This window comes from Hylobates moloch, unplaced genomic scaffold (assembly GCF_009828535.3).
Source record: "Hylobates moloch isolate HMO894 unplaced genomic scaffold, HMol_V3 SCAFFOLD_3, whole genome shotgun sequence".
Classification (NCBI taxonomy): Eukaryota; Metazoa; Chordata; class Mammalia; order Primates; family Hylobatidae; genus Hylobates; species Hylobates moloch.
In genome coordinates, this window is record NW_026652278.1 from 172,690,516 (window position 1) to 172,706,562 (window position 16,047).

General features: G+C 46.9%; 1 protein-coding gene across 10 annotated transcripts in view; it reads right to left on the reverse strand.

Moving 5' to 3' along the window:
• IRF2 (interferon regulatory factor 2) overlaps positions 1-16,047 on the reverse strand; it is a 125,659-nt gene that overhangs the window by 35,544 nt on the left and 74,068 nt on the right. For 9 of the 10 annotated variants that reach the window (XR_009212966.1, XR_009212968.1, XR_009212963.1 and 6 more), the window contains 3 exons: positions 14,221-14,385; positions 6,071-6,117; positions 2,764-4,437 (listed from right to left, as the gene is read on the reverse strand). Coding sequence is in view for 1 of the 10 variants with exons in the window: in XM_032148991.2 (XP_032004882.1) it covers positions 4,129-4,437; positions 6,071-6,117; positions 14,221-14,385 (521 nt within the window). In the remaining 9 variants the exon portion in view is untranslated. Of the gene's footprint in view, positions 1-1,052; positions 4,438-6,070; positions 6,118-14,220; positions 14,386-16,047 lie in introns of those variants that run through there. The other variant, XM_032148991.2, reaches the window with a different exon arrangement.

Genomic DNA, 16,047 nt, shown 5'->3' on the forward strand with positions numbered 1-16,047 from the left:
CTCCTGCCAGCTTCCTGCATCTCCTGACCTGAAGCTTCGCACGGCCGGGCTCTCCTCTCCAGGCCTGTGGTTGGACACATTCCTAAGGGGGCGAAGCCAAGAGTCCCAGCCTTGTTCTGTTGACACCGGGATGGTGGGACTCAGGGAGGAGGAGATCCCGGGGATGACAGCCCAGTAGTACCCAACCTTGATTCACACGCTGGGGTGCAAATGAGGTTGAGAAACAGCCTCAAGAAGCTGATGGTGTCACCCAATTGCCCTTGGGATGGGGTCCACTGCAGCCTGGGGACAGAGGGAGGTCAGGGTCATGTCCTACCAGCTCTGATCACTCTGGCCCCAGCCATGTCATTGTACTCCGGGATGGAGTTTCAGGGAGAGGTAGGTGGATGGAGTTTCAGGGAGAGGTAGGTGGCTGAACGGCACCATGTAAAAACCAGTTTCTGCCTCCAAACCAAATGGTACTCAGACATTAGCTGTTTGACCCCTGAATGCCAGGAACTCATCTTGGCTACCTGTGTGTAAACCTTTCCCTAGCTTTTGTCTTTTATCAGGAGAAATCTGCCAGAATAGTGGGGTTTTGGTTTGTTTTTTTTTTAACCTTTTATCTGGGCTTATTTGTTCAAAACTACAATAGCAGGGGGCCTTTAAAGCCTAATGAATGCAGGTTACAGAGTGGCCTCAAGCAGAAGGAACGTCTCATGTTCCATCTCTCTGAATTAGGGGCAGGAGGCCATTTGGGGCTTACCATCTTTCCATTCACACGCAAAGTACTTCCAAAAGCACAAGTTTGAAAACTCAGACTCTTGAAATCAAATGACTCATCTCCTTCACTTCTAAAATCTCCGTCTCAGTAGTGGTTACATGACAGTATGGTACACTTTGGATTCGGGTGGGGAAAGGGTATTGTTTTAGAGTATTGATGTCCAAGAATTTGTATCCCATAGCCACGTATATTTCTTCTTTTTTACAAATCCTTTTAAATAGACTAAATACCACCTTTGGCAGTGGTTCATCAAAACACGGACAAAACAGTACGGTTGAGGGTGGATTTATTTAGATATGCAAATGGCATTCCAGAAGCCCCTTTCGTCAAGGTGTGTGGATGTGCTGGGTGCTTGCAACCTCAAGGCTGGGCGGAAGTACAGGTCCCTGAATTCACAGTTCGCAGCTGTACAGTGAGCCCATTATCAAGGGAGTGACCCAGGTACTGGCTGCAGAGAATGGAAACTATTGTTCCAAAGGCAGTTACGCTGAACTTGAACTTGCTATTAAATGCACACGTGCATACACACACCCAAGCCCATCATAAAAGCCTATCAGCTCACACAAATACCAACCAGAAGCATGTGTCCCTGGCACTTCCTCTAAGTGACGAGAAGGTCTGAGGCTTGGGTCCATGAGCTGCCCCACTGCCTTTGTTTTTCTTCCCCATGTCAACCCTAGGCATCCCGAGACTAGCTTGTTTTCCTGCGTTGCTGGCAAGTATCACTTAGAAACAATACAGGCTTTCTCAGAAGTATTTTAAACATGATTTCTGTTTTTCATGGCTTTATTGGCAATGGAGTATCATCTCTGGAACTTAAATGGTGCATTTCCAAATCCTGAATTTTTTTCCACCTGATGGGGTTTGGGAAGTCTGGTTACACTACAGCAGGGGGAGGGCAGCAGGAATGGCATTCAGGACCTGAGATGCAGGAAGAAGCTCTGAGTCTGTGTTGGGAAGAAGGAGTGGGGAGGAGGCCTGAGCTACCTTAAACCCTTTGATACCCAGGCCATGTGACTTAGGGCAACCTTCTGTTGCTGTTTTGTTAATTTATTTAAAAACAGGATGACTCAGTAAAAGGTTTTAGCTGTAAGTCTCAAAGAACTGAACTTCTCCATTCAGGACCTGGGGGAAGAGCAGGTCTTAACTGAAAAGCAGGGTGCCAAGGAGCCAGGGAGCATCCCTTTCCTCCTGACAATTCCCCTTCCACTAAGAAACTGAGACAGTCAACGAAGGCGCTCCTTCTAGAAGCAGCCCCGCCTCTGTGTGTGGCATTTTAATGACAACGCATCCGCCAGGAAAATGCACAGTTGATTTCCATTCAGGGCTGGATCACTTTATGACCGCTAATTCTATCTGCAGCCACATACGGAGACAGGCATAAAAATAGCCTTTTGTCCTTTCATTAAAGGAACCTCTTCAAATATTAACTTAGCAATCTCCTCCACAACCCCCCAGGGGTAGTAGGCCGGAAGCGAAGTTTTCGTATTCTGATTTTACAGAGTAAGATACGGGGGATGCAGGAGAGGCTGGTGCTGCAGCTTTCTCCAGGCCAAGACTATACCTTCAAACACCAAGTGACTGATAAAGACTGGTGTTCTTGAAGTCACCCCTTTTATTCCACAAGACACCCCAAGTTTTGAGGGCAGGGTCTATGTGTAAGGCCTCGGGTCCTAGAAAGACGAGCGATGGACATGGTGTTAGAGCCCAACACATATTTCCTGTTGTGGAAAATGTCTTATCCATGCACCCCTCCAGGTGACACAAACACAAAACGTTCATCGTACGTGTAAGCCTAAGGATGAAAACAGGAAAGACACAGAGGTGGGTGAACCTCGCTCACAGCAGAGAAGGAAACCAGTGGAGTGGCTAAAATACTCCCCCTCCATAAGGAATGCTCCCAACACAAAGGAAGACAGACGTTTGAGATAACGGATATGCTTACGAGAACAAAGACCCCCTTCACAGCACAGAGAATTGGGCTCAACTTGTGCCCTTACCTCTTAGCGCCACTATGAGCCACGTAAAGGCATCTTCACATTAAGTCTTCATTTCCTCCACATGAAATGGAGATGAACGCCTATTCTACAGCACAAGTGTGAACGAAGACGGGAAGTCATGCAAAACGCTCAGCACAGGCCCCTGCTCAGGCGAGCACTCAAGAGAAGAAGTCATCTGCAGCCTCACAGTAGGAACCTCCAGGGTTTCTTGTGGTCAACAAAGGAAGGAAAACATTTTGGTCCCCAAAAAGAAACAATACTTTATCAGTCCTATTCCGTGATTGTGCTCTTTTAAAGCAGACACAGACAAAGCCAGGAGTGATGCCCCTTAAAAATTTAACTATATATCATATTCATTTATTATCAATCCACAGGATAATCTGATTGCTACATGAGCTCATAAAAGCTTTTTTCACCTTTACAAAATTAAAAAAAAAAATGTGCCACAAGGATGTAATAACAACTGCTGATAAACAAGAAAAGGAATCTTAAAATTATAAATTTGCTGTAGAAAAGATAAAAAACAATTATATTTTATTTAGAATTTTACCTTGAATAAAATATTCCCCTGTATAAAAAATAAAAAAGCTTGCTCTGGTTAGAATTAGAGTATTTTTGTCTTCAAATCTGGGAATTTGCATAATATTTCCATGATACTTTTTCCTTTGTACCGCGTGGCATTCAAGCATAGCAGATTAGAAGGATTTTTTTTTTTTTTTAAGCAGTCTTAAAATGGGACATCTGTAGAGAAATTCATTTCCTTCTTCTCCTCCGGATGTGGAATGGAAGCTTTGAGGGAAGGAAAAGTAGGAAAAGAGTGGGATGGGGTGGGATGGGATGGGACGGGATGGGATAGGAAGAGAGGCTGGGGAATGGGCAGAGAAGGTGGTGCTGAGTGTGCTGTGAGATAGAGCAAGATCACAAGAAGGCCTATCTGTAAGTGCTTTAAGATAAGGTGCAGAAGCAGACTGCAATGTCGCTAGTGCTGCCTATGTACATATTCACAAGAATAAAAAATTCCAGCTAGTTCACATTATCTCGTCCGTTCTGAGGCATCCACTCCACCTTGCTGGCCTTGACCGCAGGCAATGCAGCACCTCCACTGCCCTTGTTGGTCCTTGAACTTGAGCAAGTAGCCCTGGGAGATCCAGCAGGCTCTAGAAACACACGTCTACCAATGGGCTGGAGTCCTGAGTTAAAGAGAAGCTCCAGTACTGGAGTTGGACACAGCAATCAATGTTCTATTGTCAAGGCTTTTTCCCTTAGATTTGTCTAAAACAGGTGTCAGAGAGAAAAAAATAAAATACAAACAAACAACAAAACAAAGCCAAGAAGCCCCAACAACCACCGGGGAGAGTCAGAGGCTTAACAGCTCTTGACGCGGGCCTGGGTGATATCCGATGTTTTCTTGATGACGCTGGCCCGGGTCTCCCGGTCTGGCCGACTGCTGCTGGGTGCTGGGGTCATGGAGGAAGAAAGGGGGAGGTCTTGAAAAGGGGGCCAGGAGCTGTTGTAAGGCACCGGATTGCTCTCCTCTTTGATGGTGACCTGGAGGTCCGGTTTGTTGGAAGTGACGAAGGACGCCATGCCAGGCAGCAGGTAGGAGCCCCGAGTCCCCATGTTGCTGAGGTACTGTTTGCCTTCAATATTCCTCTTCCGCCAGTGTGGCCGCCCCTTGCAAGAAAGTAATTAAGATATGTATTTCCTTCTCCTTCTATTGGATGGCTTTTTAAAAAATGCATCACTGGCCAGGTGTGGTGGCTCATGCCTGTAATCCCGGCACTTTGGGAGGCTGAGGCTGGAGGATCACTTAAGCTCAGGAGTTTGAGACCAGCCTGGGCAATGTAGTGAGTCCTCATCTCTACAAAACATAAGAATTAGCTAGGCGTGGTGGTGCCCACCTTTAGCCCCAGCAACTCGGGAGGCTGAGGCGGGAGGATCACTGGAGCGCAGGAAGTCAAGGCTCAGTGAGCTATGATTGCGCCACTGCACTCCAGCCAGGGCAACAGAATAAGACCTTGTCTCAAAACAACAACCCACCAAAAAAATTTTTAAATGAAAAATGTGTCGTTCCCATGTGTTGGCGCTTTAGCTGAATTTTTTAAAACTGCAGAATGAACAAAGGCTTAGCACCTCTACATCCCTCAACTGAAATCTATTGCACCCAGCTATTCATATGCCAAGTAATGGTTTTTCTTCCCTTCTTTTTTTTTAAAATCAATTCCCATTTGCTACCTCCCAGAAATACTTTCCAGACTACTCTATGGAGGCAGGAAAAGAAGGCAGCAGCTTGGTTTCTGGTTCCCTTGTGCTCTGCGGCTCGGCCCGATTAGGCTCGATAGGTTTCAGGTCACCACGGCCAGTGTGGCACAGTGACTCAGTCCCTCAGTACTGGCCCAGTCAACCTGAGCCAACCTGCATTTTCAGAGAAAAGGCAGTGAGGAACTTAGTGATAGGTAACGAACACCCCTTGATTGCTTTCAAATGGGGGCAGCTTAGAGCTCCACACTGTACAGCAAGCAGTGGCCTCGGGGCTGGCTTCATTCAGAGAACAGGCTAGAGCTGCAACCTTGAAGAAATCAGGCCAGGGTGTATGTGAGCGTGTACATCTGTCTTTTCAGAATGCCTGCACTTTTTCTGAAAGTGTTTAGTACGTGGGAAACCACTAATTCAAACAACCATGAGCTTCCCTCTCTCTTGCTCCCTCCCTCTCTCTCTCTCATTCACTGAAGCACAGACCCCCAGCAGACGGCCAGCAGGAATGCTTTCCATCTCCATTCCCACTTTCTGCCATTGTGCACGCCCCATCTACGGGAGGGAGAGGCGATGGGACCCACTCGGAATCGAGATGGGGCACACAACCAGCGCTCTGGGCACGGGTCACAGGGGGAGGGAACCCACGCACACGTGGAAGAGGCTTTTGCTTAGCATTTTCTGACGTGTGCTGGTCACTGCTTTTGGCTGGGAAGCCTGTTCTATTTTTGCCGGTGAAGTAGGATGTTTAAGTGGTAAGAGCATCAGCATTTCCCAGCCTCCACTTCAATTCCCTTTTCCTGCCATCACAGCTTCTCTACCTGATGGTAGCATTTAACTCCCTTTCCTCCTTGCACTTCCAGTGCCGAATTTTATAACCCCAAACCCAAAAGTATGGTAAATTTTAGGTGATGCATATTTCACCGCACAAGAAGATCCCGAAGCGAAGCTTGAGATCTAAAGGAAAGGTGCGTAACCAGCAGCGAGGAAAGCCCGGAGCTGGTCGGGAGGCTTTTCCTTGGCACCATCGTGGGCGGGCTGGGCGGCAGCTTACCTCAGCGCTCTCTTCATCGCTGGGCACACTATCAGTCGTTTCGCTTTCTGTTCACAGAGAGAAAAACACAGGGCCATCATTCCTGTCCCTCAAGCTGTCCCCAGTGTTTATAAAAAGGAGACTGAGTAACTAAACGCATCACCTCCCTCCCTTTGTAAAGTCAAACATTCTACATGGGAGAAGCTAGAGTGAATTTCAACTCTGTAATCTTCAGAGAAACCAGGCTTGAGAGCTGTGAGGAGGCTCCCTTGGCCAGGGCCGGCCTGTGTCTACACTGGGCACTACCTCCCAGGAAGGGGCGCTGGTCCCTGGGGCCCTCCTCACTGCAGCTCTGTCCACAATGCCCACACGGGTCCTGTCTTCCAATCCATGCCAACCAGTTCATTTAATTCCCAATGCAGAGTTGACCGTTTCCAAAAGGTTTTCCTGCATTATCCCCATCCCACTCAGATCCTTCCTTTACCTCTCACCCATTTAGGACTTAGATCCTGGATTTCTAGAGTTGCATCTGCCATGTGGGTTACTGTAGGTGGACAGATCTGGGGTGCTCCCCATGATCCTCACCTCCTCGGATTCACTTTCTTTGGGATTGCCTCCCTTGAGTGTGGATGGAATGTGTCTGCTTCTAACAAATAAGATACAGCAAAGGGGATGAAATGGATGTGATCCTGTGTCCATGATCATGTTACATAACACAGAAACCTGCTGGGAGAGGAAACACTCTGCCTTGCTGGCCTTGCTGAAGCAAGCAACCATGTTGGGAAGGCTCCTATGGCAAAGAACTAAGGACTGCTTCCAGCCAACAGCCAGCAAGAGACTGAGGCCCTTAGTCCAACAACCTGCAAGAAACGAATTTTGGCCAAAACCACGTGAGCTTAGAAATCGACCCTTCCCCAGTTGAGCCTCAGATGAGACAGCAGCCCTAGTCAACACCTCCATGGCAGGTTTGCAAGACTCTGCAGCAGAGGACCCAGCTAAGCCATGCCTGGATTCCTGACTCACAGAAACTGTAAGATCCAAATGTGTGTTGCTTCAAGCCACTAAGTTTGTGGCTGCATGGTTATGGCAGCCAATCAGTTACCATCCCCATCTGGCCTGCCAGCTGTGAGACACTGGGCAAGTTTCTCAACTTTACTGAGCAGCAGTTTTCTCCTCTGTAAAATGAGGGCACTGCCACCAGCTAAGAGGATTACATGGAGAGTGAGTGACAGGGTACATGGGAAAAGCCTAGCAAGGGCCTGGCACACAGCACACACTCCGTACATCAGCACTGCTTAACACTGGGTTTGCACAACAGGCTGGATTAAGGGAATCAAAGTCTAGTGATTACACATGACCTATGCTTAAAACATTTTGATTTTGTAAAATAAAATATCAATGGTGTGCGATTTTTCCAGTGTCCATAACCATTGAGAAATAAAATCACAGAGGGCAGAGCTTGTGCAATATTTAGGCATTTAGAGATCACTTAGCCCGAGCCATTCGTTTTACAGACAAGGCCTAAACAGTAACTGCAATAGCTTCTCTTCCTGATGGCAACCTTTAACTGCCTTTCCTCCTATTTAGTTCCAATGCTGAATTTAATAACCCCATACCCAAAAGTATGGTAAATTTTAGGTGACGTATATTTCACAACACAAGAAAATCCAAAAGTGAAGCTCGTGTTCTAAAAGAAGCAAACATTTAGGGAGCCCTATGGGTCAGCGCCATGCCAGAGGCTCTGCATGCAGGTCTCACAGGGGTCCTACGTCAGGAAGCAGCTGCTGTCATCCCCCGTTATGCAGAAGAGCTCTTATGCTCCAGTGCCTTCCAGCTTTCCACCCGGTCCCTGCTGTCTCACATCTTCCTGGTGGCAGAGCTGGGATGAGATGGCTCTAGCCCAGACAGAGCCCTTTCTTCCAGTGAGAGCATTAGCCCCAGATCAGGCTTTCTATCAATTAAAGGCAAAAGAACAACTGGACAAACTGTGCCACAGGTGCATTCCTTAAACAAGGAGAGTAAGAATGTGACTCCACTGGTCCCAGCCTGGAGTCCCTGGGCCTGTTTCTCAGCCACTGTTCTCCAGTGACTTCACACAAGCCTGAGTAATCGCAGGGGGCTGGCCGTGAGCATGCAGAAGACAGATCTCTCCACTCCTCGGACTGGGCATGTGTCCCCAAAACATCCTGTGCCGGGAGCCACAGAGGCCCAGAGAAGCCCTCAGCCTCAGCTGACGATGATCCCAGCTATGAAGATGGCCTGACATTGCTGAGCACAAGAACTGTTTCCACGCAGAAACACATGAAAAACAACAGAGAAAGAAAATTCTCTCTTCGCAGAACCCTCGTGCTGGCTCAGCATCCCGAGGAGGCAGGAATCGGAACAGCCACTCCCAAGAAGAAAAATGAGGAACAGAGATGTTGAGAAACTTGCCGAAGTTGCCAACTGAGACAGCACAGAGGAGAGAAAACAAAACTGTACTTCTGATTCCAGGGCCTGTGCACTGCACACAGCAGCCCCGCTTCCCTGCTGTTCTGGCCTCTGACAACATTTCAAGACCCGTTTTCCATTTTATGCTTAGCTTTCTTTGTGCTCCAAAGCCAAGGTTTCTCTTCCTTTCACACGGGTTCAGATGCTCTTCACTCCTAATGACTTTCCATAAATATCACTGTCTTCTTTTCCTTTCCCCTCCAAGTACAAACAAAGATACGCCACCAAGCATGCCTTGGGGGCTGGGATTCCAGCACAGCCCCGGTCGCAGTTGCAGGAGGGGCTGGAAGTCAGATCCTGGGGTAAGGCTCCCGGGTAAAACCTTGCACAGGCTGTGAATGTGACCGGGATGCTAACTGCCTTTACGTACCCAGTTTTCAGCTTCAGGGAAATAGCTGCAGATAAGAAAAGATACACACGCTCTGAACTTCTGTTTTCAGCTGACACAAATGCGAGTTAAAGAGCGTCATGTCTAGATTAAGTTCCACAGCATCTGAAGTTGTCAGGAAGATGCGCCATATTAGGACACTGACAGTTTTAAAAAGGGGCCTTGAGTACCTTAGCTTAGGAGCAGAGAACCCTGAACCTCCCCCTGAGGGCAGCAGTTCTCTCTGTGACCCCAGAATCGGTGGCTCAAAGTGCTTTGCTGGATGCACCGTGCCCCATGTCCTCTGTTTCCTTGGTTTGACTCCACCACTGCCACTTCCACGCTGACTTCTTACACAAGGGAGCTGACTGCAGCTGTGCCTCCAGATCGGTGTTGCTATTGAACTATCAACATAAGTTGTTATTTCATTTTCCCTTTTGATTAGTTTGGATTTGTTTTTGCTTTCTGTTTATTACTTACTTCGCATACAATGGAATAAAGAAGTCTGGAGTCGCCTCTCTAGCAACCCCAAACAAGCCGAATAAGCTGAAGGTGTTTGCACAGAACCAACAGGCACAGGAGTAATTCTCTTAACCTTTCTGGTCTCAGTTTTCCTGAAAGCATCTAGGGTGGGAGGGAAGGGGAGGATTTGGATTAGATGATCTCAAAAGCTCTTCCAGTTCTAGGGTGATGCTGGTTGTAGGTTCATTCTCTATCCAGTCCAGTTTTTAACGCCTCCCTGGGAATATACATATTGTCTAACCAGGAACACTGCGGGAAGGGAGAGGATACATTTTTACCTGAAAGCCTTTTTGCACTCTGACATTCTGCTACACTTTCGGAAGGCTCTTGTTCAGCAAGTTTGATTTGAATTTCTTTCTATTGATCATATTCTCAATTACTTTCACCAGGAGTAAATTATTTTCAAATCGGAGTCCTCTTAATCTCAAAGCTGTTCGTGTCTTTTCTCCGCCCAACAAAATGCAAGCCTGGTGTGGTTTCCCGAAGGATTCAAAGCCTTTACTGACAGCTGCTGGTCAGCAGGCGATCTCCACTCTCTCATTATAGCCAGTGAGTCCTTCGGATGACGCTTTCTTCTCGAGTCCACGCTCCAACCCCTCTTACCCATCCTCCCCCATTATTCTACTGTGATTTTCTTGTACTAAACCATCAATCACCTAATAAAATTCTGATGCCACAGATCAGGCATGGGGTCACTGTGTAATGGACCTTTAAACATGACATGTCTCTCCGCCAGAGCTTCCCAAAGTGGCACTTTGAAATGTCCCTCCCCAGTATGAAAGTTTCACAAATCACACCAGAATTTTATGTTGTCTTAAAACATCCAACGCAAATACTGTCTCTTCTCTTTCTCACCATAATATTTAGACCATAGACGAGAAGACAGACTTGCAAAGCTGAATGTGGTTTTGTAATAAACTACTGGGATTATAATTCAATGATCAGTAGGGGGAAAAAGTAGCAAACAGCAGCCCCCAAATACCAGTTTCCCAAACAGATGAATAAAGGTGGTCAGAGGAGGCCGGGCACGATGGCTCATGCCTGTAATCCCAACACTTTGGGAAGCTGAGATGGGTAGATCATGAGGTCAGGAGATCGAGACCATCCTGGCTAACACGGTGAAACCCCGTCTCTACTAAAAATACAGAAGAAATTAGCCAGGCGTGGTGGCGGGCGCCTGTAGTCCCAGCTACTCGGGAGGCTGAGGCAGGAGAATGGCATGAACCCAGGAGGCGGAGCTTGCAGTGAGCCGAGATCGCACCACTGCACTCCAGCCTGGGCGACAGAGCGAAGACTCCATCTCAAAAAAAAAAAAAAGGTGGTCAGAGGAGGTTGAAATTCAGATGAACAGCCCAAACAAAGGAACTCCGTCACGAAAAACAGGCAAATGGCCGACTCTATCGGAGAACAGAAAGCAAGAAAGGTGAATACACGCAGAAAGCTGCCTTTCCTGGCAGCATGTTATACAGTTTCTGACGGAGGAACTAAAATTAGCCACAGTCAGTAACAGGGAAATGTTTTACATCACTGTGAGCTCCAGAAAAGCAGCAGCAGCGGAACATTTTGCCTCCATCCAGTAAGCCTCCCTCCATAAGGCTCTGGAGAATCCAGACAATGAAAACAACGGAAAGAACCAAAGGCCAGGCTGAGAAGCCAGGCTCCAGCAAAACCTCCTGTTGACTGCCATCCTGGCACTGAAATCCTTCCTTTCAAATCTATGCAAATGTCCTGAAGAGAGTAATGAAATGTTCATTTCTCTCTGCGTGGATCTGCTGTTCTCCGGAATCTTTTGCTTGAGCAAATGCCACTGCTGGCAGAACAGCAAGAAGAGGTCTTTCCAGAATCCCCAAGAAGACCTCAGAAAAGTCTTACTCAACAGATAAACATAGAAGTCTATTCTAAAGCTCCAACCCCCTAAAAAAAGAAGAGAGAAAGAAAACCACATGGAGTGTAACGATGCCTGCAGCAGCAGGATATAGAAGAAAGTCATGGGTTTTTAGCCATAACTATGTAAATATAAGCAAAGTGGCTGAGTGTTTCACACTTCAGTTAGCTCTACTGTAAAATTAAGGCATAAACATTCTGCTCTGCCTCCTTTGGTGGGTCCTTGTGAAAATCAAATGAGATCACGGGATGTGGCTGTGTTCTGAATGGCAGAGCCCGTGCAGCTGTCCAGGGCAGCAACACAGGGTGGGGATTAAGGACGGCCTTTGGCATCAACGGCTCATGGGTTCTAGCTGTGCTCCCAGGTGTTCCTCCCTCAGACACACTGCTTTACCCATGTCAGCCATAGATCCATATATATATATATATATTTTTTTCTCTTTTTTAAGACAGGATCTCGCTCTGTCACCCAGGCTGGAGTGCAATGGTGCAATCAGGGCTCAATGAAGCCTTGAACTCTTGGGCTCAGGTGGATGCTCCTGCCTCAGCCTTCCAAGTGGCTGGGACTACGGGCACATGCCACCACACCCGGTCAACTTTTTTTATTTTTTTGTAGAAGTGGGGTCTCACTATGTTGCCCAGGCTGGTCTCCAATTTCCGGGCTCAAGTGATCCTCCCACTTCAGCCTTCCAGTGCGGGGATTACAGATGTGAGCCACCACACCCAGCCAGATTCATTACTTTTCAAAACGGGATGATGATGACGCCCAGGCTGACAGGGTTACTCTAATTATAATTAAACAAGTCAACTGTATCAAACCAGGCATGGCAGCTCACGCCTGTAATCCCAGCACTTTGGGAGGCTGAGGCGAGCAGATCACTTGAGCCCAGGAGTTCTAGACCAGCCTGGGCAACATGGCACAACCCTATTTCCATTAACGACAGCAACAAATAGTCAACTGTACCCAAGCACTGAGCATGGTTCCCAGGGCACAATAAACTTGCAAAAAATAGTAGTTCTTGTGACCGCATACTGGCAAGGACCAAATAGGGACTGGTACGTATAAGAGTTCAAAATGCATTTGCTGAATAAATCACTGATGACAAGCTTATCCTGTCTGACAGATTATAATCTTCCTGTGGCCAAGGTTTATTCTGACGTTCCACTTATGTTCCTAGCATAAATGCACACTAGGACCTACGCTAAGTAAAATAAGCCAGTCACAAAACAACAAACACTATGATTCCACTCATATGAGGTACCTAGAATAGCCAAATTCATTGAGATAGAAAATAGGCAGGAGGTTGCCAGGTGCTGGGGTGGAGGAGGGAAAATAGGACTTGGAGTTTAATGCAGACAGAGTTTCAGTTTTGCAAGATGAAAAACGTTCTGGAGGTGGATGCTGGTGACGGCTGCACAACATTAATGCACTTAATGCTACTAAACCGTGCATTTAAAAATGGCTAAAGTGGTAAATTTTATGTTAATGTATTTTACCACAATTTCTAAAAGTGAAAAAAAAAAAAGAAAGTTGGCATTCAGGGAAAATGAGATTAGATTTAGTGGCTGATAATTCACAAACAACGGTCCTTTGAGTCAACTCTAATTCCAATGCTGGTTGGAGCCAGTGGTGGGGGTGGCACCTACTGGAGGACACCCCATTTGGCAGCGTGTAAAGAGCACAGGGAAGAATCCCTGAACTGTTTACTAGAGCTGAACTGCAGTTTCCTAGGATGGGGCCTCTGTTTTTTATTTTTAATATCTGCAGGCAGTAACACTGACTCACAATTTATATTTCCTAATTACGATTGATTTCCACAAAATTCAATGGAGATCATCAGGAAGAGAGGAGAAGATGAAGTAATGTTGGCGAACAAAAGGAGCCATGCTTTTACTCTGTAAGAATGGAAGAACCAACTGGATCTGTTCCTCTCCCTGTGACTCTGCCTGGGCCAACTCCTGTCATTACGTAGCCAAGTCCCTGGGGAATTGGAAATGGGCTCAGTCATCTGGCCTAATTAGAACCTGTACTAGACACAAAAAGAAAGAGAAAATACGTGGAAAGGACAAGTACGCTTGGTGGAATGGAATGGATCTAGCAATGAGCTTGGGGTCTGAAGGTTGAGGTCAAGTCCTGACCCAAACACTTGCTGACGGTACGACCCTGAGCAAGCCCCTTCCCTTTCAGAAATGAAGGAACAGAAAGAGATCATCTCTAAGGTCCTATCCAGCCTGCTCAAACTGAGAATCCATTAAAACACTCGGCCAAATTTCTAATAACTTGGGCTAATAAATTAGACTCTGATGAACTACTGCCCTAAAGAAATCTTATCTGTAACCATATAGAAAAATGTTATGGGAGGCCAGGCACTGTGGGTCACACCTGTAATCCCAGCACTTTGGGAAGCCAAGGTGGGCAGATCACCTGAGGTCAGGAGCTGGAGACCAGCCTGACCAGCACGGTGAATCCCTGTCTCTACTAAAAATACAAAAATTAGCTGGCGTGGTGGTGGGTGCCTGTAATCCCAGCTACTCAGGAGGCTGAGGCAGGAGAAATCGCTTGAACCTGGGAGGCGGAGGTTACAGTGAGCCGAGATCATCCCACTGCACTCCAGCCTGGGCGACAGAGCGAGACTCTGTCTCAAAAAAAAAAAAATAAAAAATAAATAAATAAATAAATAATGTCATGGCCAACTGAGTAAAGAAATGCTGTGATCCCATCCTCTACCTAAGAATAAAAGTGTCCAAGAAGATGTTGATCAAGATAATTAAAGTATGAAAAACTCCAGGAAGAATAACTCCTAGGACAGAGGAGAGATGCTCCGTGGGGTGGTGAGATGGGTGACCCTAGACCAAAGGACTGCGTGGCCGGTTCCCATGCCTCCCGGAGCCTCCCGCTGACGCTTACCTGCATAGGAAGACACAGGGGAGATCTGCAGAGGGTAGAGCTCGCTCATGCTGACCGGCTGCTCATCGCTCTCAGTGGTCACCTCTACAACTTGGCAAATGTCTGGCGGATTGGTGACAATCTCTTGATCCTCAATGTTGCTGTCCAGATGGGACTGTCCTACAACTTCAAAGAAAAGACAGCCATCATGCAAAGTCTCCTGACCTCACAATTCTAGCACACGTTCTCAAGAAAGAAAGCCTTCCCCAAAAGAGCCAGGTCGCCAGGATCCCATCACCATCTGTCCCCTGCCATGGGGCTGAAGAACACGCCTGAGCTCTGTAGCTCTGGAGTGATGTCTCCCAGGGAGCAGCCGGCCAGCACTTGGCTCCCCAGGTCTGTCTCCAGCATGCCTGCCAATGGCACGCACGGTGGCCATGTCCTATCCAGCTCAGCAGAATTCCACAGTCAACCCCGTCACAGCCAAGGCCACAGGGCCAGAGGTGGCATCCAGCCCCAGCCCCAGGGCCAGACATGACAGTATTTTGAACTTGACCGATTTCTGCTCCCTGCTCTTGCTCCAAAAGAAGGTGCTGTGCTTATTTTCCGGGTTCTACGATCCAGGGAGACATTATCAAACCTTACTAAAGATGAAGGACCACGAAAATCCACCCAACTGTGTCACATCTAGCTGGGGGCTGCTCTGCTTACACTCCCAGCTCTCTTCCTGCTCTGCAGGCAACATGTCCAACTAGCTGAAATATCAGCACAATGGAATAGGGTCAGACCTCCAATTTTAGCAAACATTAGTAGCATCAGCTCCCCAGAACACTGATAAGATAGATTCTGACCACCCTGGCTCTGAAACCTGCCTCAATTTTTTTTATTATATTGTTTATTTTGAGATCATTGTAAACTCACATCCAGTTGTAAGAAATAATACAGAGAGATCCTGTGTGCCTTTTATTCATTTTCTTCCAATGGTTATATGCTGCAACGCTAGAATACAATATCGCAACCAGAGTATTGACATTAATAACAATCCACCCATCTTGTTCCGATTTCCTCAGTTTTACTTGCACTCTTGTGTGAGTGTGTACCTGCATCAGGACTAAGTGCAATTTTATCACACATGAAAGTTCATGTACCTACCACCACTGTCAAAACACCAAACGGTTCCATCACCACCAATCTCTCTCATGTTACTCTTTGTAACCATAGCCACCTTCCTTCAGTACCTCCCCATCCATCTCTTTGTCCATGACCCCTGAGCAACTATTAATCTGTTCGCTGTTTCATTAATTTGTTCATTTCAAGGATGTTATATTAATGGACTCATACAGTAGACTTTTGGGGCTGGCTGTTTTTTTACTCAGCATAATTCACTGCAGAGTCACCCAAGTTGTTGCGTGTATCAGTCATCGGTTCCTTTTCTATTGCCGAGTAGTATTCCACGGTATAGGTGCACCAGTGTGTTTATTCTCCCCCTGAAGGACGTCTGAGTTGCTACAAGCCTTTGACTATTACAAATGAGGCTGCTATGGATGTTTGTGTTCAGGTTTTGTATGAACATAAGTTTCCATTTCTCTGGGATAAATGCCCAAGAATGCAATTGCTGAGTCATATGGTAATTTCATGTTTAATTTTACAAGAAATTGCCAAACTGCTTCCCGGAGTGACCGTGCCATTTTACATTCCCACCAGCAATGTCTGAGTGATCAAATTTCTCCACAGCCTCGGCAGCATTTCGTGTTGTCACTGTTTATTTATTTTGGCCATTCTCATAGGTAAGTAGTGATGTTTCATGGCCATTTTCATTTGAAGGTCCCTAAGGTCCTGCCCTAATTT